General features: G+C 44.6%; 1 protein-coding gene across 3 annotated transcripts in view; it reads right to left on the reverse strand.

Annotated features, from left to right (window-relative positions):
- Positions 1-9164: 9164 nt before the first annotated feature.
- Positions 9165-23343, reverse strand: part of RNPC3 (RNA binding region (RNP1, RRM) containing 3) — a 231179-nt gene continuing 217000 nt past the window's right edge. The window contains exons 14-15 of one of the 3 annotated variants that reach the window (XM_078668497.1): positions 11079-11149; positions 9165-9521 (exon numbers count right to left, since the gene is read on the reverse strand). In XM_078668497.1, the coding sequence (XP_078524623.1) occupies positions 11084-11149 (66 nt within the window). In that variant the 3' untranslated portion in view covers positions 9165-9521; positions 11079-11083. Of the gene's footprint in view, positions 9522-11047; positions 11150-23343 lie in introns of all 3 variants that reach the window. The other 2 variants (XM_078668514.1, XM_078668506.1) reach the window with 2 other exon arrangements.

Raw genomic sequence — 23343 nt, forward strand, 5'->3', positions numbered from 1 at the left:
GCTGAAGACGGCTGTAATGCCAGAAACCGGTCCTGGGAAGCTTGATTCCGGTCCAGGGAAGACATGGCTTGGCAGTTCGGGCTGGACTGTTCCCATGAGGCACAGGGTCAGACTGATTTGCATATGGCCATGTCTGAACTGGGGTGGTGGAGTGAGCTAAAAACGGTGATGGATTAAACCCAGATCAATTGACTGGGGGTGAGTGTTTGTATTGTCAACGCTCCGTCCATCACCACCTTTGGTTTTTCTTTGTTCGCCCTAAGTTGGCAGGGTATGCTCAGACGTGAGTCCCTTGCTCACTTTGCCACTGGAGTCAAGCAAGCCCGGCTGAAGACGGCTGTAATGCCAGAAACTGGTCCTGGGAAGCTTGATTCCGGTCCAGGGAAGACATGGCTTGGCAGTTCGGGCTGGACTGTTCCCATGAGGCACAGGGTCAGACTGATTTGCATATGGCCATGTCTGAACTGGGGTGGCGGAGTGAGCTAAAGAAGGGTGATGGATTAAATCCAGATCAATTGACTGGGGGTGAGTGTTTGTATTGTCAACGCTGCGTCCATCACCACCTTCGGTTTTTCTTTGTTCGCCCTAAGTTGGCAGGGTATGCTCAGCCGTGAGTTCCTTGCTCACGTTGCCACTAGAGTCAAGCAAGCCCGGCTGAAGACGGCTGTAATGCCAGAAACCGGTCCTGGGAAGCTTGATTCCGGTCCAGGGAAGACATGGATTGGCAGTTCGGGCTGGACTGTTCCCATGAGGCACAGGGTCAGACTGATTTGCATATGGCCATGTCTGAACTGGGGTGGCGGAGTGAGCTAAAGAACGGTGATGGATTAAACCCAGATCAGTTGACTGGGGGTGAGTGTTTGTATTGTCAATGCTCCGTCCATCACCACCTTTGGTTTTTCTTTGTTCGCCCTAAGTTGGCAGGGTATGCTCAGACGTGAGTCCCTTGCTCACTTTGCCACTGGAGTCAAGCAAGCCCAGCTGAAGATGGCTGTAATGCCAGAAACCGGTCCTGGGAAGCTTGATTCCGGTCCAGGGAAGACATGGCTTGGCAGTTTGGGCTGGACTGTTCCCATGAGGCACAGGGTCAGACTGGTTTGCATATGGCCATGTCTGAACTGGGGTGGCTGAGTGAGCTAAAGAACAGTGATGAATTAAACCCAGATCAGTTGACTGGGGGTGAGTGTTTGTATTGTCAACGCTCCGTCCATCACCACCTTTGGTTTTTCTGTGTGTTTTAACATGCCTATTAGCATTGGCAGGGTATGAGTAGTTCTTTGTGAGGAAGATAGTGTCTCAAAGAGGAAATCCTCTTATAAAGGCTCTTTATGAAGCTATACTCCATGATAATGAGCAGCCCGGTTAAGGAGCTTGAGATAGCCAATGTTATCATCAGGTGGGGAGGGTCTGGAGGGATACAAATCAGTGTCATTATCGGTATTTGGATCTGTGTGGTAATCCTCCCAAGCATCAGTGACCTGTTCCTCATCCCCATCTCCTTTATCCTGTGGGTCAGGTGTAATTGGTGTTGGTGGTGAGTTTAATGGTGTAATAATTAAGTTAAGATTAGGAGGAGGAGAAGGAGGTGGAATACAAGGAGGAGAAGGGTTAGTACCCAAATTCTTCTTCTTCAGAGGAATATGATTGTCCTCAGGTAAGTCAATCTTCCGTTTTTTTGGAAGGGTTGCCTGAATATGTTCTGTGTGAGGGTTTATCAGCAGCTTTTTCTGTTTTGGTTCCAAAGTTGGCTCAATGGACGGAGGTTCTTTGGGGACAGTGTCTCTTTTTACGTGGTGATTTTGGCACCAAAGGTTTCGGCTCCGAGCCTTTGAGCGTCAAAGGTTTCGGCTCCGAGTATTTAGCCTTGGAGGGTTTCGGCTCCGAGTCTTTGGCCTTGAAAGTTTTCGGGTCCGAGCCTTTCGGTGTCGAAGGCGGAATCTTGGGTCCCGAAGGTATGTTGACCGATAGATGCTTGGTCTTATGTCTTGGTGCAGATGGTGTCCGTTTGGTATCAGATTGGTACTGAGTCGAGCGCGAGCCAGAAGGCTTCTCTTTTTGTTTCGGAGCCGGGCCTGAGGGCGGGGCATCAGAAACTTTTTGTCGGTGCCGACATGAACCCGAGGGCGAAGGAGGGACCAGAGCCTCTATCTCCTGTGAAAGGGCACAGGAGAATCTGTACTCACGGTACGCTGACCTGCAGTGATGTCGTCTTCTTCGTCCATGTTGGAGTTGGCCTCGGACACAGAGATCTGCTCTTCTTCCTTTGGCCCTTGAGCTGGGTATTGGGTCTCGGAATCTTCGCCGAAGATGTCCGGAACAGCGTCACTCTCATGCTGCATCTCGTGGCATCGAGCCCGACAATCACGAAGTATCTTTTTCGATCGGAATGATCGACACACGTCGCAGTCCTTCTCATCGCGTTCCGGGGACAAGCAGAGGTTGCACACTTCGTGCAAGTCAGTGGGTGGAAATTTAGCACAACACCAGGGACATAGTTTGAATGGAGTTGGTTCCATCGAATGTTAGCGCGGTCGGCACGGGTAGGCCTGACGGCCTGCCTCGAGTTTTCCAATAGAATGTTTTTTTAATTGAGACGATGGGTATCGAATGAGGAACCGCGATCAATAACAATACCGCGCAGCAATACATATCCAAACCCAATGGCGGAAAAAAACAATCTAAGGATGGAGGCGATGCCCATGAGCACTATCACCGAAAGGGTTCACCTACCTCATGACTACAAGACTTCTTCTAACAAAACCAAAATGCAAACATACGGACCCAACACCAGATGGCGATCTCTGCTAAAGTGTATGATCTACCGCTCATATGCCTCAAACACTAAGTTAGGAGGAGAGGTGTGCCCACCTTTGCCAACCCCACCGCTCAGGTGGGGGAGACGAGGTGAAGCACACGCATCAGTCTCCTCCATCTTGACGATGAGGGGACCCAGCCAATTAGAGAGAGGTTCATGCCCTCCTCCCACAGGAGGGTGGCATACTAGAGCGTGTACCACCCCAAGGAAGGGACCCAATGTTCCCGACCAGCACACTCCGGTAAAGGCTCCTAAATGTAATATTTAGGGGCAACAGCAAACCGAGCCTCCTCAGATACGAGGAAGAAAGAAGAAGGACCGAAGATCTGCACTGACCCAGGAAGAAGAGGACACCAACTGCTTGGGCCCCAGCCTGTACCAACTTTGACCTGCCTACAGCGGAAACCCCAGTGTGTCCAGCAGCCGCAGTCCCCCAGAGCCTGAAGGACCTGTCCTGCACTCACCTTAAAGACTCTGTCTCACGAGAGGACCGGATTTGCTCAAGCTCAACCACAGAATCTGGACCCAGGCAGCTCCACGATTCTGCAGTACTCTGCACCAGACGCCCACGGCTCGAGTTCGAGTGGCCCAACACCACAAGGAGGTCTCCCCAGAGATCCTGACCTGGGGTCTTGTGAACTCCGACCTACCTCAAGCTTCAACCCAATGCCTGCAGCCTCAACCTGAAGGGGCATCCCGATCGTGACCAGAGCTGGTAAGATCTGACGCCAAAAGACACCCCTGCACCAGACACACCGCGGCAGTGAGTGGCCCAGCTGACAACGTCCAGGCATCCCCAAGAACCCAACTTATCTATCTTGTTGGTGGTCGCCTTCTGGAACCCAGCTTGCCAGAGCCTGCAGCCTTTTCTTCATACTGGAAATCTCCATCTCAAACAACAGGGCTCCTGATGTCTTCTTGGCACTCTGCATCCGGCCGCCTCCATACCGCTAATGGTGCAGCTCCTGTGCTGATTGTTGTGCCCTGCAGTACTGATCCTATCCACAGGAGCTTTGATCCCCCACCGGAGTAGCCTGCTTTTAGGCAGCCCATGACCAAAGGCACTCTTAGCCCCATTGGCCAACATCGGCCCCCTGCACTCTGCACCCGGCTGCCCCAGTGCCGCTGGTGGTGCAATTTGAGTGCCTAGCTGAACCTTGGGGAACTTTGTTCCTACCCAGACAACTATTCTTGCAGGTCATTTACTTACCAGCAAGCCGTTAACCTTCTTTTTCCCATAAGAACCAATGTTGTGATGTTTTGTTCCTATAACTGTTCTGTTGAGCTGAACTTTTGTATGAAAGAAAAGTAACTGTGCTTTAAAGCCCCAAAAAGCTTACTTATCTTCGTATTGTAGGATCCACAGTGTGATATCCAGCCAATGTAATCCAAATGTAATCTCCACGTATTTTAAATTGCTTTAAAAGCAAATACAAACCTGTAACGGTTGCAATTTCATCCACATATGCATTTCTTTGTAATATTTTGCATTTGAAAGCATATTCTACTTACTTGTACTAAGTCCTGCTTGGTTCTAGAAATAAAACATAAGTATACCTTTTTTATACTTACCTTATTGGTCTGGATTCTGTCTTAGTGTGTGCACAATTGTGTAATCAGTTCTTGATTGAGTGAATACAATAAATGAATAACACACCCTCTCCTGATAAGCTGAATTGCTCAACCACACTACCACAAAGAGAGCCGTTAGTGATTATCTAATTTAGCCTCTGCTATACCTCTGGGGATCCCCTGGACTATGTGCCCACTATACCTTACTTTTTTACAGTAGATACAGAGCCAGCTTTCTATTATGAGGAAATGGCATCACCTGGTGTATTGATTTGTTTTATTCGTATCAAAATATTTGTTTCCACCAGAATCACAAAAAAGTGCTCGATTTGGGCTTTCTTAATTTTGATATATTCTGAAATATGTGCACAGTTAGATTAAAACAAACAATTCTGTTGTGTGCTAGAAAAAACCTTTCCTTTCCAACCCCAAGTATTCAGCAAGATTGTTACATAAATCCTTTCACTTTGAAGTCAGCGAAAGAAAAGTAAACACCAAGCCTCCACGGAAGACAAAGCCAGAAATGTGACCTCTGTCTTTGAATGCACAGCAAATATGACAGTATAAGACCAACATTGAAATGCTGGTTTACAGAAAGCGAGCACTCATGGAAAAATACAAGCAGCAATGGTAAACGGTTATGCTCCATGGGAGGGACAAAGACATGCTGGACAGCCTAAGACAAATAAAGCCAACAAATAAAGTCACAAATAGAAATTAAGGAAATGTAAGTTATGAACCATAAAGTCAATGGTAAGCACCAGGTGGAATGCATTCCCAGGGAAGCTTTCAGAATGTTCATAAGTAGTCTTCTTGCAAACAGGCAACTGTGCTGTCTGGTAGGCTTCGACCTGAAAAGAAACCTTAAATAGGATAGCCAATAGGTCTCACTTATGCAAGATCTATTGGTATTTGTTTTTAGCCAAGTTGTACAATAGCACAACTGCTGTGCATTGTATGGTATGGTATGGCGTGTTATGGTATAGCATGGTGTAGAATGATATGGTATGTCATTGTATAACATCTGTCACTGTATAGCTCTGGGTCCCAAACCTTTTCGACCCACAGCTCCCTTGACCTATTGGCCAATTATGTTACTTTTTTTAGGCGGTTGGGGAGGGAGGTAAGCCTGGCCTCAGGAGTACTTCCATTTTTCTCCCTGAAAATAAATGGGATGAAGCATATGAAGGTATTAAATCATAAATGCAACAAAATAAAAACATAACAGTTGTTTAAGAAAAAACTTTAATTGCTTAAGTCAGAAACAATACTCTTAGTCACCGAGGTCTGCATATAACTTTTTTGAACTATTTTTTGTTTTGCCTCTAGCATGTTGGAGGAAATTACCCTTTTTTTCAGATATTGGTAATTAGAGTGACCATGTATATTTACAAGTGCCATCAAATAGGGATGTTTTTACAAAAACACATAAAAAGAAAGTTGAATAAAGTATGATGTTGTGGACTAAGAACAAATGGGAAAGTTTAGGTATAATGGGCCTATGCCCCTGTTTCATGCCCAGTTGCAGTGGTGTGCCATTTATTACTGTGCGGATGTCTCATCGTTTAATTTAGCAGTTTCATCTCAGCTGTCAGGGCTAGTAACAAGAATACTCAGGGATACTGGAATTATATGATTGTGCAGCTGCTGTGTTTCCCGCATAATTATGCATTTGTTGCATGATCCGTCATCTTCTGGATAATCCTTTTTTAACCAAACAAAATAGTTTCTACCTTAAAGGGCTCAAAAATGATTACAAATGCAACAAAACCTGTTGCTGCGTAGTGGCAAGCCCTTTACAAGTCAACTTTCTGTTGCTTATTACTTTATTTTGGTGTTAAACTGGAACAAATGAGGTGCAATCGATGCCCAGACATTGTTAAGAAGTGTAAAATGTTAAAATAATGAAGTAATACTTTAAAAAATGCGCTGCATTTACACTGCATAATTTGTCTTTTTTTCTTACCACATAATTTAGTCAACCCTGCCGTAAAACTTGGCCCTTCCGTCGCATAATTCCAGAGGCCCGAGTACAGCAGATTGCTACCAAGTGATCAGTAATAATCACTTAAGTAATCTTGAAATGCGTGATAGGCTGTTTATGTGTTTCATATTTTAAGTGTGTGACTTTTTAGATGTACTTTTCTTATGGATGCATTTTTAAAAATAAACAATAAATCAAACATCTCACTGGAATTAAATATTTCAATGGTGGAATAAGCTGCTGTATTTTATAAGGAGCTAAGTCATTTGACCCTTTTTTAAGTTTTTCAGATCCCATGCACTTCAGCCTTAGCAATACAAATATAGGAGATCACACCTCTCCTCTCAACCTGCTCATTATCTTGCCTCTCGTTCAAATTTAAGATACAGGGCTCCATTTTTAAAGAAAATGCCTGGGGTCCTCGCTGCGCCAGTCCAACCCCCTCACTATATTTACGTTTAACATGTCTTTAGGCCCACAACTAATACCTGCCAAGGAGCAAATATAAGCTTGACGAGGCCTCTCCCAGACTTTTGCTCTGGGTCTCCGTCTTGACCTCTGCCTGCTCAGGGGCCAGAGCGATTCATTTAAACGACAGGGCCTGGGGACACAAATGCACCACTCAGAGGCCTGGGGTAGCATGTGGACAAGATTAGGTGCAAATGGCAGTCTGTGTGTCGGGAAGAGCGTACCTCCGACTCCAAAGTAGAAGATGGTGAGGAATGGTCGTGCCCCTCCTAGAACAGACCCTCTTCTCTTTTAAGAGCCGGTGGAGGAAGAAGAATGGACTGAGGATCAGGATTTCCAACTGGTACGGTACGGCACAGCACCTTTAATTGGGACCAGTACGTAATTGACCCGCCTTCAAGAACCGCGTCATAAATGACAATGAACGAATGATTGTTCGTGAAGGTGCATCTGGGTGGGAGCCAGGAACTGAAAACCATGAAGGACGCCAACAGAGCTGACTGCAGGAGGAAAGAGGTTGTATGTCCTTACTTCGCATTCCGTTGCAACGCATGCCTTTACCACGCATGCGTTACAACGGAATGGTATTTCTACGCACTCGCTTTTCCTCGAAATCTTGCGTGGTGACGTCATACGTCGTTAAGAGAAAACGGAAGTTTTTTTCCGTTTTCTATTAAACAACTCTGTTTGCCTGCATATCCCGACGTGACTTCTGGTGAGTTTTTATTTGGGGGGGGGGGGGGGGGAGACCCCCCCAAACCCCCCTTTTTTACTTTTAACCTTTACCACATATGCCTTTACTACATACCTCGTAGTAAAGGTATGCGTGGTAAAGGCTATCGTGGTAACCACGCATGCGTTGTACTGCATGCGTGTTTAAGGTATCCGTGGAAACGGCCGCGTTGTAGTGGCCGTTTCCAGAGGAAGGATATGAGGATCCGAGAACGGAGACCGGGGAAGAAGAAACACGGGTGGCTGATTCAGCTGAAGATCCTTCGAGTGAATTAAGCTGCAGTAAGCCAGGAGCCAGGAGGCCGGCGATCCTGCAATTCACCCAGCCACGCTCCTGGAGGAGCATGGCTTGCACAGGTACGTGCACATCTCCGGGGGCTGGCAGAGAGGAAGGAAGTAGTTAGTACAGCTGATAAGCTGTTAGAGAGGCTCTGAAAGAAACCGACAGGTCTTCCTTCAGGATATTCAGTGGTGGATAGGGACTTTTGATAATCCCTCACTCCCCTTCCTAAAATGAAACTTATTAGGAGTCACAGAACATTTACCGGTGAGGTTTTATTTTTTCTTTCTCTCTTCATTTGAGGATCGTGACTTGCACAGCGTGGTTTGCATGAAGACTAGAGTGGTCTGTTACATCGCCCCGGTGGAAAGATGACGAATGACCTATAAAGAAAAAGAAGCCAAACGGAGTATTATTAGTTTGGACCCTAAGAAAATAAACCACAAAAAAGAAATTCCACATTTTTTGCCTGGCCTGTTATTTCCAATCCCTTAAACTGTGCAAAGAGGCTGCAACAGAAGAAGGTGCAATAGGGTACCCACTGCTTCAATATTTCGATCTGAATAGCTGTCAAATGGGTTATTAATGCGCTTTTGTACTTTTAGCTGCACCAGGTCATGTTTTGAGTCCACATTTACTCTCAATATCAAGCTGGTGTGTGAGATTTTGATTGCAGCAACATCAGTAGCAAAGTACACCCTTGTCCTTCATAGATGTTCAGTTAAGTCTGAGATTAGACCCTTTTGTCACATACTCCCCGCTCGAAAAGTATCATTCCATTGATATGCGTGTAGTGCCCCTGGCATGTTTTGATGGTGCACTGGGATGCTGTGGTGCACGAACTGGGAACCGCTGCTGTATATGGTAATTTAGGTATGGTATAGTTGGTCATTGTATAGTATGGCCTTTCACTGTATGGTATGACATGGCCTGTCATTGTATAATATAGTATAGTACGGCTTGTTGTTATATGGAATGGTCCGTCATTGTATAGTATGGTACGATATGACCGGTTATTGCCTAGTATGGTATAGTCTGTCATTGTATAGTATGGTATTGTAAAGAAAGTGGTGTATTACATGGTTTGGTTGTGCGACCTCACCATGTAAATTGCATTTAAATAGTGCTAACTACCCCATAATACACAATATTGTCATGGGTCCAGTCAGGCTCGTTTGTAAAACCTTTAGCTCACCCCTGAGGAGATAAGCTTCAAGCAGTAAGACTTAAACTAAGAACAAGTAAAAAGCATTTAGAAGTACCAAAACAACAAAATAAGAAATTCACACAATAAAAAAGAAATCCAACACCAATTTATAAAAATAGATCTTATTTTTATGGATTTGTAGACACCAAAACAAACAAAATACACCAGAGGGTTCCAGACATATAGATTTGTAAGTAACACTAAAATCACAGCTTTCACTCAAAATTACAACAAGAATTGTACTTTTTTAAAGTTTAATTTTGCTATTCAGGCCCACTTTGGGCGACCAACTCTTGCAGGGAAGACGCCAAGATAGCCAGTAGGGAGTTCTCGGACAGTTAACTTATCACCAGAGCAGTCTCAAGTCCAATTCCAGGCTCTATGGGCGAACCACTTTAGGCTATAACGGAGTGGTCCTGATGCAATGGATCCAGGATGTTGCAGATGTAAGATGCTAACAGATCTGTTATAAATACATGAGAAAAATATCATGAACACACGCAGCCAGAAAATAAATGTTCTCTGCCACAATGAAGAGTGTTTGAAGAAGGAGGGGGAGTGGAAGTGAAATAGATAGCCTGTGAACAGATGTAGCATTGTGCAGTATTATGGAGTGCGTCCTCACCCAAAAAAAAAGGGTCTGCCATCAAAGCGCAAGCAGAGAAAGGTAATCAGTGGGAACGAAAGCAGTACTTTGGCTGTGCCCAACAGGAGGGACAATCACACTAAGAGGAAATAAAACCAGCACACACTAACCAAACAAAAGCATAGAAATAAGGGGGATGATGAAGGTAAGCAATGGGCAGGCTATTTTTCTCCTTTAAGCTAGCAAAAGCAAAAAAGGACCTGGGAGGAATAACAAAAATTTAATGACAGAGAGCAATAACTATATTTTTATGTACATACTATCTGCCTGGCTGCTAAATACTGCTCTCAAAAAATAGAATGTTATGCTACCACATTAGGCAGCAATGTTAGCATTCAAAAAGTATTCATCAGTATCACAATAGCTCTACATACAGTGTGTGGATACAATGTATCAGATGCCTCATTTTAACGTATATTATAGCCTTATAGCCCGCCGTAGCGGGCTATACCGGCTATTAAAGGCCTGCTGAATCGTTAAAGGCCCGAGCCGAAGGCGAGGCACTTTAACGAAACAGCGGGACTTTAATAGCCGTATAGCCCTGCTACGAAGGGCTATAAGGCTATTAGAACATTCTGCCACTAGAGGGCAGAGTGTTCTAACAAATTAAACAAAGGGTTCTCGAAGCTCGAGGGGATATAAATCGCCTCAAACTTCGAGAAGCCTTTGTAGAACATTGGAATGTTGCTCTGCGGGCCTTTACCGGCCCGTAGAAGCAGGGAGCACTCCATTGTCTGCAATAGAGCTCCCAACATTCCAATGTTCTAATTGACCTTATTACAGACCAAGAACGTTATTGTCTATTACTATGACATTGTCAGGAACAAATGCAGATTACATCTTCTAAACAGTAGTAGCCCCTCACACACACATTCACGGATTCAGGGTATATGACAGGAAGGCGGGGCATTTATCTTCTTCACCACGTGGGTATCTCCTATTAAATCTTACAGTACCTAAACTGCAGCATTCACACCACACAGCATTTAAAGCTTGCATGAGGTAAAAGATAAAGACAGGATGATGTTGAATATCTGTGTTTAAGTTATATATGCACCCATAAGTCTGCCTCTCCATAGCTTTAGAGTTGCAATAAGGGATGCAAGTCTAATTTCCAGCTACAATCAGCTGGAACAGGTAGACTTTAACCCGACACTGGTTGCTCAAGGCAACAAGCACTTTTGAGGTGTGTGGGGCAAAACTTGGAATATCCTCCACTCTAACCTCTTGTTTGAAATGCCCCTTTCTAAATACAACTTTCCTTAAAACTAATAGTTTTACAGTGTGCATAGTAGTCCTTTGCTTAAAGGTCAATCTGGTATACAAAGTAAGCATTTATTCACTTGCAATAATTTCTGTTGGTAAGACGAGCACCTTCATTACGTTGTGTTTTTCCTTTGTCCTTCTTTGGTGTTTTCTTTTGGCCTTGCAGATCGGGCAAATTGCTAACATTTGGTTAAGGTTGGTAATAAACAAATAAATAGTTAGGCTGGTTAAAAATAAATAAGTACCATTAATTCTGATATACGTATTTTTTGTATGATTTAAGGTATGCTGAAAACATAAGGTAACATTTCTTTCACTGAAAAAAAATCTTTACTGTTATAATGATACTAAAATGATACCAAATTGCCTTTCTACTAATTTTCCAAAGCATCTGATTCTCAAAGAAATTACTCTGACTAGGCACACATTTCACATTTGCACGGTTTACATAAAATGCACACAAGGTTAGTTTTTAATAGTGACACTAGTGCTTTATGAACGGCGTCTTCATTAAATGCTCAAACTATAAACACCTCTGTTCCAGGCAGGATCCCGAAACATCTGTAAAACGGGGAGAACAAAAAGTAGTAAAAACACTCATGCATATGAAAGTCACCATGTACTTTATATTTTTTATCCATTTAAAAATGGCTTACATGAAAAATATTTAATGAAAATCTCTCTACAGAACTAGGAAAGGAGTAAAAAGAAAACAGAAGATAGCTTCATTAAGTGAAACGCCTTTATATGTTTCCCTTTAAAAGAAAAAAATTAAGTGAAATGGCCCACAGACGTACGGCACTTGCATGACAATAAAATGGCATTGGTAATATGAGGCTGCCCTGGGACCTCCTTTGTCCCAGTATGTCCCACAGTGAGAGTTGGCCATACAGTTCCCTTCAGTTCTTTTTTCTGGTCCATTGTAGTAGGACCACGAGGGTGTGTCTACTATCTCGTATTCATTTACTACAGAAAAAGTATTAATATTTATATCAAAATAAATCATACTCCAAAAAAGTGACAAAACCCTAACAAAGAAATCTTCACTGTGACTTTGTCCAGCAGCTCCCCGACAACGTCTCCTCCCCGAAAACATCCCTGGCTGACTTTACTAAATGCATTTTACCTTCTGAGGAACTTTTTAAAATGTCTTCTAAGTCCGAGGCGTAGGCTGAGACGGACCCAATCCACCTTGTGCATCCCAAAGTAGGCCTATAACATTTGACTTTGCAGTGGTCTCGCAGGACGAGATGCCCGCAGTTGGAGCTATGATATTTTAGGTGCTACTTTTCACTTAAAACGTATGCAATTCATTACTCCAGTTCTACTGATTGAATTAAATTTCTTTTGGTGTCAAATTATTAATTACATATTACTATATTTTTCTGAATTGGTGTGGGATTTTTCTCGTGTTGTGTTTACACTTTATTACCGTTTGTGTGCTGCATAGATACTTACACATTGCCTCTAAGTTAAGCCTGACTGTTCCAACCGACCAGAGGGTTAAGCACTGGTTAATTTAGTGACTTTTGAGTTTCACCCTGACAAGGATTGAGGTCGTTTCTGGAGTAGGGTTTTCACCCCCTAATCAATAACCCAATTCAATCTTGTTTTAAAAATAAACTAATAGAAAGTAGGTTTGGTTGAGATTTTTTTATTTATCATTCGCTTGCAGATGCCCAACTTCCTCATAGGAATTGGACAGAATGAGACAGCATGGAAGTTTCTAGTGACACTGTCACTCTTTGCCCTGTTTTCTGAGTATAGTAGATTAAGTACATCTCTACAATGTAGTGCCTAAAGGTAATAAATTAAGCCTTTGCTGGGCTGGGGGGTTTTCAGTAGCCCTTTCTAGGGTATTACTGGTTAGTGCCAGTTAGGAGGTAGCAAAGCAGGTGACGAAGAGGTTTGCCCTTACTGGTAACCACTTGTTCCTTCCAATACCCACTGTGGATCCCTCAAAAGCTTCCTGCCTTTCTACATGAGTAACTTGATGCCAGAGAACAGTGCAGAATGTGAAAGGATTTTAAAACAATAACATTGTAAAGTAAATGTTTACAAAAGTGTAACTGTTTTTATTACTTTACTGGGAAAATGCAGTTCTCTCAGTTTTAAAGACGTTAGGGATCATACACACATGCGAAGAAGTGTTTATGTATTTTATTGAAAAACTCTTGATAGAGAACCAGGCTCTTCAAACTTGAGTTTTCGCTTCATAAAATCTCTGTCAATTAAGAAAAAGGGATCCCAAGCAGTCAGACTAACAATGGGGAGGAAAGATTTAAGAAAAGGCTCTCCATACAAAGACCAGTAGAAGTACATCAGCATGCTGATGTGAAAGAAGAAATGCAGGAGTCTGAGCTAATACTTCAACACTCTGCAACTACATCTTCAATCGAGGACTCTATAGGAAAACTGCTACTTAACTCAATAATGCAGCGTCTGTATAAAACATGCAATACATTGCGAACTAACACTTTCCTCCAACAGCCTGATGCAGGAGCTTAAAGTTGTCATATTTCTTTCTTTAGATAAAAATACTATGAGCTCATTTTACTTCATAATTCTCTATCAATATTAAACCGGTTTATTTGTATTCATTTCCTTTAATATAATAAACTGTACACTTTATTTTGCACACACACACACAGTGTACCAAGATGTGCAACAAAAAATTCCAGCAAGTCATAGGATCAGTAAGGTGCATAGCCTTAGACTATTGTCAAGCACAACATAGGTTAAGATGCCTATTATTGCTCTGCTTTAATGTACATCTGCAGACCACTCAAGTTACAATGTAAATCCATCAAAATAGTTATCAAGTTGGAAACCTATGTAAGTGTGTTAAGGGTGAAGGGTATTAACAATTAAATTGGGTACTTAAAATGTAAGCCTTTAATGAATCAAGAGCGAAAGGGGATAGGTCCATAAATAAGTGGTGAGGGCTAGACCCTTTTTAGAAGTACAACAACACGTAATGCCCAGACCACAATTACTTAAACTATTCTTTTAGAGGGTTAGAAAATGTATTATACCAACCCTCGACATAATTATTTCATGTCAATCACTTTTTACTTTTTGGATTTTCACAAATTAGCAACAGAAAACGGACTGTACACTTCAATATTTACACATCTATATGTGTACAAAGCATATATAGATGTGTAAATATTGAAGTGTACAGTCTGTTTTCTGTTGCTAATTTGTGAAAATCCAAAAAGTAAAAAGTGATTGACATGAAATAATTATGTCGAGGGTTGGTATAATAATTTGTTTTCTAACCCTCTAAAAGAATCGTTTAAGTAACTGTGGTCTGGGCATTACGTGTTGTTGTACTTTTAATGAATCAAAGCATAAGGAAAATGCTACTTACCAGTATGCATCTGTTCTTGGCATGTAGAGCTGCAGAGTCTCACACTGTGCATTAGATCCCCACCTGGTGTTGGCCTCGGATGATTGCATGTTGTTGTCGTCTTGGAAGAAGTCTTTGTAGTCACGAGATAGGTGACTCCTCCCTTGGACGATAGCGCGCGTGGGCATCGACTCCATCCTTCGATTGTTTTTCGCCATGATGGGAAATGATGGAGTTGGTAGAAATAGAAAAAGAGATGTCCATGTGTGAGTATCTAATTAAGATAGAACTGGAACAGATACAGGCCCAGCGGAGGCTGGTGGGCGTGTGAGACTGCAGCTCCGCATGCCAAGAACAGATGCATACTGGTAAGTAGCATTTTCCGGTCGAGGCATATGAGCTGCAGATCTCACACTGTGCATTGATTGTACAGCAGTGTCTCACCTGTATCTGTTGCAGTAGTTTGAAAAAGAGTTTTGAGCACAGCTTGGCCTACTGCTGCTTGCTGCTTGCGCATCAACACAGTAGTGTTTAGTGAAGGTGTGTGTTGTAGACCATGTTGCTGCTTTGCAGATGTCTTCTAGGGGAATGTTCCCTAAGAAAGCCATGGAGGCTCCTAGTTTGCGTGTGGAGTGCGCTCTAGGAAGAACTGTTAATGTACGTTTTGCTTTGTGATAGCATATTTGTATACATTTTACAATCCACGTGACATTCCAGCTTTAGAGATGGGGTTGCCTTTATGTGGTGGAGAGAAAGCTACAAACAGTTGCTTTGTCCTATCAATGTAAGAGCTCTTTTTACATCTGCTACAGAGTCTGGGTTTTGAAAAAACACTGGCAACTGTACTGATTGATTTAAATGAAAAGGAGCAATTACTTTAGGAAGGAATTTGGGATTAGTCCGTAGAACCACCTTGTTACGGTGTAATTGTAAAAAAGGTTCTTGTATAGTGAAAGCTTGGATCTCACTAACTCTCCTAAGAGAGGTAATAACAATAAGGAAAGCTGTTTTACATGTAAGGAATTGCAGTTCACACTTATGTAAAGGTTCAAAGGGATGCCCGATGAGCCTGGTAGGAACAATGTTTAGGTTCCACACTGGAGAGGGTGGTAACCTAGGAGGAATGATTCTTTTAAATCCTTCCATGAAGGCTTTGATTGCAGGTACTCTAAATATGTTGACTATTTTGTAGATATGCAGCAATGTTATGTTATGTTAACGGTATTTATTGTGCGCACAGCTGCTCCAGCGAAGGAGCGTCCTGGCGCATGACAAGGTGAAACACAACACCGCTAACAACAGGGCAGAGGGGCACAAAAATAACCAGAATTAAAACAAAAAAGTCTTAATCGCCCTAGGAAACTGTAGAAGGTCCTCCAGGAGTCGAATCTCAGCCGGAAGGGAGTTCCAAATAGCCGCCGCTCTCACTCGAAAGGAGCGGCCGCCGGCACGGCACAGCTTGAACCGGGGAACAATGGCAAGAGCCTGGCCCAGAGAGCGGAGGGAGCGAGAGGGAACATACAAAGAAGGAAGATTAGACAAGATCTGGGGGGCAGTGCCTTTTAGAATTTTAAAAGCCAGAAACAAAACCTTGAACTGGATTCTCGACCGCACCGGCAACCAGTGCAGGGAGCGGAGGGTGTTAGAGACGGAGCAGAATCTAGGCAAACCAACTATAGCAATGGCTGCAAGATGTAAACGTATAGATGAATATCCTAGATTACATCTTTGTAAATGGAGAAGGTAACAGATGATATTCTGGATGGAAGCATCTAGAGGATCAATTTGATTATTAGTGCAGTAAATAGCAAATCTCTTCCATTTTGCAGCATAGCAAGCTCTAGTAGTAGGCCTTCTGGCTTCTTTAATGATATTCATACAGTCTGGCGGCAGGTTAAGGTAACCAAACTCTAAGACTTCAGGAGCCAGATTGCCAGATTCAGTTGACTTGGATCTGGATGTCTAATGACTCCCTGGTTCTGTATTAGCATGGATGGTGTCAGACACAGTCTTTGGTGTGGAACTAGAGAGAGTTCTAGCAGTGTGGTGAACCATGGTTGTCGAGCCCATGTGGGAGCTACCAGGATCAATTTGAGAGATTGTTGTCTTAGCTTGCGTACTACTGGTGGTATTAGCGGGATTGGTGGAAAAGGGTACGCATATCTGCCTGACCATTTCATCCATATCGCATTGCCCTTGGACAGCGGGTGTGGAAACCTGGCGGCAAAGGCTGGGCATTTTGTGTTTTCGTGTGTGGCAAACAGATCTGTGTCTGGATGCCCCCACTTGTGAAAGAATGGTGGAAGAACTTGCAGATGTAGTTCCCATTTGTGAATCTGTTGTGTGTCGACTGAACAGATCTGCTATCTGATTGTGAACTCCTGGAAGGTGTTCTACAAGCATATATATCTTTTGTGGAATGGCCCATCTCCAAATGTTATGTGCGAGCTGGGACAGTTGCAGGGAATGTGTGCCTCCTTGTTTTTGAATATAGTACATGGCTGTCATGTTGTCCGTCCGGATCAAGACAGCTTTGTTCTGTACATGTACTTGGAATGATTTTAGTGCTAGGAATATTGCTAGCAGCTCTAGGTGATTGATGTGAAGCACCTTTTGCTGAGCGATCCATTTTCAGTGAGTTGTATGGTGGAGCAGATGGGCTCCCCATCCTGTGAGAGATGTGTCTGTTGTAAGCACTATCTGTGGCACAGGTTCGAGGAACGGCGGACATCTGGACAAGTTTTTGGTGGTCCACCACTGCAGAGAGCGATGTGTGCGGCTGTCCACCAATACCAGGTCTGTAAGGTGTCCTTGAGCCTGATTCCACTGATGTGCTAGACATTCCTGCAATGGGTGCATTTGCAGTCTTGCATATGGTACAATAAAAATGCAAGATGCCATCATGCCTATTAGTTGCATGAACACTCTGGCTGGGAGAGAGTGTTGGTTTTGAAACTTTGTGACTAAGACTTGAATGCTCTGTATCCTGGCTGGACTGGGATAAGCTAGAGCTGTATTGATGTTTATGGTAGCCCCTAGGTATTGATGTACATGAGAGGGCTAGAGATGTGACTTGGTGTAGTTGACTGTAAACCCCAAGTCGTGCATTGTTTGAATTGTTTGACATGTGTGTTGGACACACTGATTGCATGACTTGGCTTTTATAAGCCAATCGTCTAAGTATGGGAAGACGTGATATGTTGTCTTCTGAGATGTACTGCTACTACTTCTAGGCACTTTGTAAACACTCATGGTGCAGTTGTGACCCCAAATGGAAGGACTTTGAACTGATAGTGTTGTCCTTCTAGTACAAATCTGAGATACTTCCTGGGAGAAGGATGTATGGGAAGGTGGAAGTAGGCGTCCTTGAGGGCTAGTGTGGTTAGGAAATCGCCTTGTTGCAACAATGGGAACACTTGTTGTAAAGTGTTCATGTGAAAATGATCTGAGTGTATATACAGATTGAGAGGCCTTAGGTCTAGAATTGGTCTTAGTGTTCTGTCCTTTTTGGGTCTTAGGAAATAGAGTGAGTAAACCCCTATTCCTTGATGTTGCAACAGAACTAGCTCTATTGCATCTTTTTGTAGCAATGAGAGAACTTCTTTTTGGAGCAGCGTTAGATGTTCTATGGACATTGGACGCTGTCTGGGTGGTATATGTGGAGGGGTAGCTGTGTTGAAAATGGCAATGTATATGCACATAAGCGGCGTTCATTTGTGTTCACTGTACCCCTTGTTGTAAGCAGAACGGATATCGCTAAACACTGACTGTGTTATCCCGCCAGCATAGACCCGTGCACGCACGTACACGACAGCCATTTTAGGCACCATGGCCTCTCTGCCCGTTTGTTCCCGGCACCCCTCCCCGCGCGCACAGCTCATGCATCGGCCATAAGACCCTCTCCCTCTGCGTGACCCTGCCCTAGAAGTAACCCTCCTGCTTGACCCACACCCCCCATTTCCTCCCAAGAACACCCTTCCCCTCAGCTGACGACCCCCCCCCAGCTGCACTTGGCCTTTTCGACCCGGTCCCAAGTCCTAAGACCAAGCCTCGTGGATGTACACCCCCCTTTTTCCTGCCCAGCATAACAAAACCGTGATACACCAGCCGAAGTGCCCGATCTTATCGCCTGCCCAACCTTTGATTTGATCATCCCCTCCTGCCCTCGTGTCCTGTAGGAATGTCCGGCTGAGAGATCACAATCTCTTGTTACATTCAGGAGGGGAGGATGACATCTGAGCGACTGGTATGGGAATAGGCCTGAAGCTGGGATTACAAGCATGCTTTCTCCTATTTTCAAAGCGTCTTTATTGCAATAAGGAATGTTTGTGCATCATAAACATGTGTATAAAAGACGAAGCCTCAGAGAAACTTGCCAGAGCACCTCCTGAAGACACTATGCGAGTGTCCGAAATGACAGGCTCTCCTCATGAGAAATAAAACTCTGTTCTTGTTTTCCTGCTTCCAGCGCCCGTCTCTTTATTTGGTAATTGTTCAAGATGGGAACTAAGAGGCGTCCTGCGCCAGCAGCCTGGGCATCAATTGCGAGATGGGCTGACTTTTCCACAATTGGCGTCCCAACGCGGGGTCCATCAGCGACATAAGGTCCGGTAAGAGAGGTCCAGATGATGGGGTGAACATCTAAACGATTGGAGTATACCTGCCTTTAGAGGGCCCTCGTCCGGCTGCCGATTGAATGAACTTCACTGATTCCGAACGGACCTCTCTCAAGTGACCTACTGTCCTGACTGGAATCCCACAGGAATGCTGCGGTAAAAACATGGAGAAAGAGAACGATTGGGCGCTGGAAAAGGGAAGGCGAAGAATTGCCCACACGGTCCGGTCCGGGTAAGGTTAAGTAGGACGTCTTTACGTTCGATTGGTAGGATGGCTTTATCCATCTGATTGATTGATTGATTGTACTTGAAGTATTGGTTCTCTTTGAGACATTTTCTATTTGCAAACAGCGATGAATAGGAACGTTCCCCTCTCTTTGCAAATAGTTAAGGATAGGTAATGCAGACGTTTGTCCCCCATTGTAATTCGTCATGCCTATCTTTCTCCCCACTGATTGTTTGTTATCGATTTTATCGATTATTGCTCTTTGAGATATTCCCCGTCTACAAACAGGGAAGAATAGAAATATTCTGCCCCCTTTGCAGATAGTGAAGGATAGGTAATGCAGATTTTTGTCCCCGTTGTAATCCGTCATGCCTGTTTTTTCTCCCCACTGATTGATTGATTGTCTGGACATTTATTGTTCAAGGAATAGTTCTTTTGAGGTATTCTCTGTTTGCAAATAACGTAGAAAAGAAATATTCTGTCTAATCGTTGCAAGTAGTGAAGGGTAGGTAATGCGGACCTTTGTCCCCCGTTGTAATCTCTCGGGCCTATCTACTCCCCACTGATTGGTAAACTAGTTCCACCCGGACCATTTATTAGAGGTAGGTCATCTGGCACGACCAGAGGGCACCCCTAATAAAAAGGACATATGCAACTATAACGAAGTAATCACCTTATACTGTTAACAGAAACTTTAGCATGAAACACGCTAGGAAAAAAAAAGGGAAGAAAGAAATAAGAAAGCAAAATCAGTAGGCCACTGATGAGTTTTTGATTTCGCAACAAATAGGAAAACGTTAGAAATAGCTCACGATAAAACACATGATTTCGCTAGAAATGAGAAACGTTAGACATAAGCCCGTAATAAGAAACATGAAAATGGTGAGAGAAGCCAAGCTTGACATCGCAACGGCCACGAGCAACCAGGCTTCGCCACCCCTCACTGCTCCAAACATGTCTGTCCCACCGCCTGCCACGCCCCAATAACGGTAACATGAGATAGATACAAATCAGCAGATACCTACCCCCTTTCTGGAAACTCCCGAAGTGCAACAGGTCCGCGGCTACGCCCATCCGGAAGACGAGATCTTCGGCACGTGTAGGGCGGGTCCTGCTGCCAGCCGTCGGCCGGAGGTCGTCGCATAAGGTGGGCCAGAAGAGGAGCCGAGGCCGACGGGATCCGGGCGTCCCCTCTTCTTTCTTCAATAATGGCTGCGACAACATGGGGGGGGGATGTCTTGCTCATGCCACCGACCCCCCCCCCTCGCATCTCCTGGTCCAGCCACGGCTTGGTATGAGCTCCCCGTTCGGCCCTGAAGCGGCGCCTTGCAGGCCACCGGGGGGGGGGGATGTCTTGCCTATGCCTCCGACCCCCCCCCCCCTCTCATCGCCTGGTCCGGCCATCATGAATATTAGCGCCGAGAAAAATGGCGTGGGGTGCGCTGGGAGGGAGAGGCGGCGTGAACGAGCCTCTCCCACCTCCCCAGGTGGAGGCCCCCAGCGGCACCCCCAACGCTCCACTCACCCGACGAGGGTTCGTCCACTCGTAAAATGGCGGTCGACCCTGCTGGAGTGGGCCCGGCGTGAAGAGATGGCCCGGTTGCTTGTTGATTAAGAAATGAGTCCCACAATCAAAAGTGTTCTCCTCGACTTTGAAGATTCTATAGGAGCCACGGGGGCCCCCGACCCCCGCAGACACCCCCGATGGGGAATGACTGTCATGATTGCCCGCGGAACGATGAAAATGTAGCCGCGAGACGTCGGCGCTCCCATGCTGGCACCAGCCTAAGTTTGAATGACTAAAATCCTGCAGACTACAGTTCGGATCAGTTCCGGTGAAAACCCAGTATGACCCGGTAGAAAAAATTGTTGCCTCCCTCCCCCTTTTTGACTGATGGTTCATACCGCCGATCCTTTCTGTTGCCCTTTAACGGAACTTTTGGACTGCCGAAAGAGGCTCTAGGCCAACCACGAGTTGGTGGAGATTTTGACTATGCCTGGATCTGCCTGGCTGCACCCAAAATGGCGCTGGTACAAATGAAACTTTCAACTCCTTGTTGTACCCAGATTGCTCAGCCTTGGTGTCGTGAAATATGTATGCAGTTTTTAAACACAATGAATTGATATGGGATGGGTACTGATTATGTGTTCGGACAATGAATTGAAGTGAGATGGGTACTGATTGAACATTCGGACAATGAATTGTTGTTAAGTTTGGCGCATCATGATTATTGAAAGTTCGAATTTCAACACTTATGATACTCGCTCACACTGAAGTTTCAATATGATTTTATTGCACCTGTCGCACTTTTTATTATGAAATCAACGACCACCGACTCCATTGGTTTTTCACTAATAAGTATCCCCACATGTACAGTTCTGGCCGGCCCACGGGGTTGTAGGCCCGTATTTATGCACCAACATTTTTATTAAAGATTTTTGGAAAAAGCAAACGTAGTTGTCACACGTAAATTGGTAAGTTTCGAATAAATGACAACTATTTCCGATATAACTAAATTACAGGTGAAATGGCTCAGCTCGACTAGTTAAGGGTTAAAAAGTATAGTACGCAGAAATATTGCAAATATGAACGGTCCAGGTTTTTGTTGTATGTGTTCTGCATTTTTGTACAGCCTAAAGCAACCGCTAAAGATCCTGGTATTTAGCCTATATTTTATAAGCTACCTGTATCAGGAAAGTTGTTTTAAAAATGCCCCTAAGTCGCCCCGAAGGAATGCCACCTGACCCCCCCCCCTGGTACGAACGACAAACGACCCCGTACCACTGTAGGTTATCACTTTTCCGCAAAGGAGAGCACGAGCTCGCCCCCCCACGTTGCACCGACTGCCCTCTGTTCTGACCCCCCCACCCCCCCTGCGCACGATCCGTAATACCACACTTGGGCGACCTATGCTATCCACAGGCTTCCGATAATCATCTCTCCCACACTAAATGGTCCACCTGGCCTTAAACGCCAGTTGGCAGGGACTGCGTCCAGTGGAGATAGCCCAAGTATGTAGTAAGTAAAAGCCTTTTCGAGTTTATGCGTGCTGATGAAATGCTGCCCCCGCCCCCCTTCTTTTCCCTCTTTCTGCAGGTCACATCGGAACGTCGACTAAAGTACAAAAAGGAAAATGGTGATCTAGCGGACAAAGATGGGAAAAAGGGGTTCGATTATGGTACCTACACACAACGAGCGAACAATGGCTATTTCTCTCCCTGAACTTAGCGCTTGGGAGGACAGACTGAAGCGGAAACTACAAAATATGACTTCGCTTGGCACCCCGAATAATACAACCAGGAATGACGTGCACTAATGAATGAATTCCTACGTTTAACTAAATAGGGAAAGTTTAAGGAATATTCCGAGGTGAGGTTTACCCAAGTACCCTCCGTTCGGAGGACTAGGAAATGTTGCCAGTGTTTAAAATCTACTACCTCCTTTCGAACCCTCATAGACATGAAACTCAAAGCTGCCCCATTGTTCTCACAACTGACACCCGCTGTTGCCTCAGCCTGGAAACACCCTAGCCCGACCAGGTTAGTTCTTGACCAATTGCCAAAGGCGTAAGTGTGTGCAACCAAAGCCACCAGTGAAGGCAGCCGACGATAAAAGAGAAGGAAAAAGGTAAAACGAGCTTAGGATGTGCAGCATACAGGAAGAGATCATTTTGGCCAATAACTGTTCCAAGTTTTGTCTTGGGTTTTTGTATATAATACATGTACTGTCTCCCCAGTCTGAGTTTGTGTGTACGTATGTATGGATCTACGTCGTCCCTCTGCCTGTGTTTCCGTATTACTTGACCCCTGCTGTTCTGTGTGTGTGCGCACTGAATGGCCCATTATTGTACACGTTTCTCTCTCTCTCTCTCTCTCTCCCTCTCTCTCCATGTCATACGTGTACCGAATGGTTCGTTTAGAGTGCGGACACTCTCTCTCTCTCTCTCTCTCTCTCTCTCTCTCTCTCTCTCTCTCTCTCTCTCTCTCTCTCTCTCTCTCTCTCTCTCTCTCTCTCTCTCTCTCTCTCTCTCTCTCTCTCTCTCTCTCTCTCTCTCTCTCTCTCTCTCTCTCTCTCTCTCTCTCTCTCACTCTCTCTCACTCTCTCTCACTCTCTCTCTCTCTCTCTCTCTCTCTCTCTCTCTCTCTCTCTCTCTCTCTCTGAGGATCCCCCTGTTCCCG

This window comes from Lissotriton helveticus, chromosome 1_2 (genome assembly GCF_964261635.1).
Source record: "Lissotriton helveticus chromosome 1_2, aLisHel1.1, whole genome shotgun sequence".
Lineage (NCBI taxonomy): Eukaryota > Metazoa > Chordata > Amphibia > Caudata > Salamandridae > Lissotriton > Lissotriton helveticus.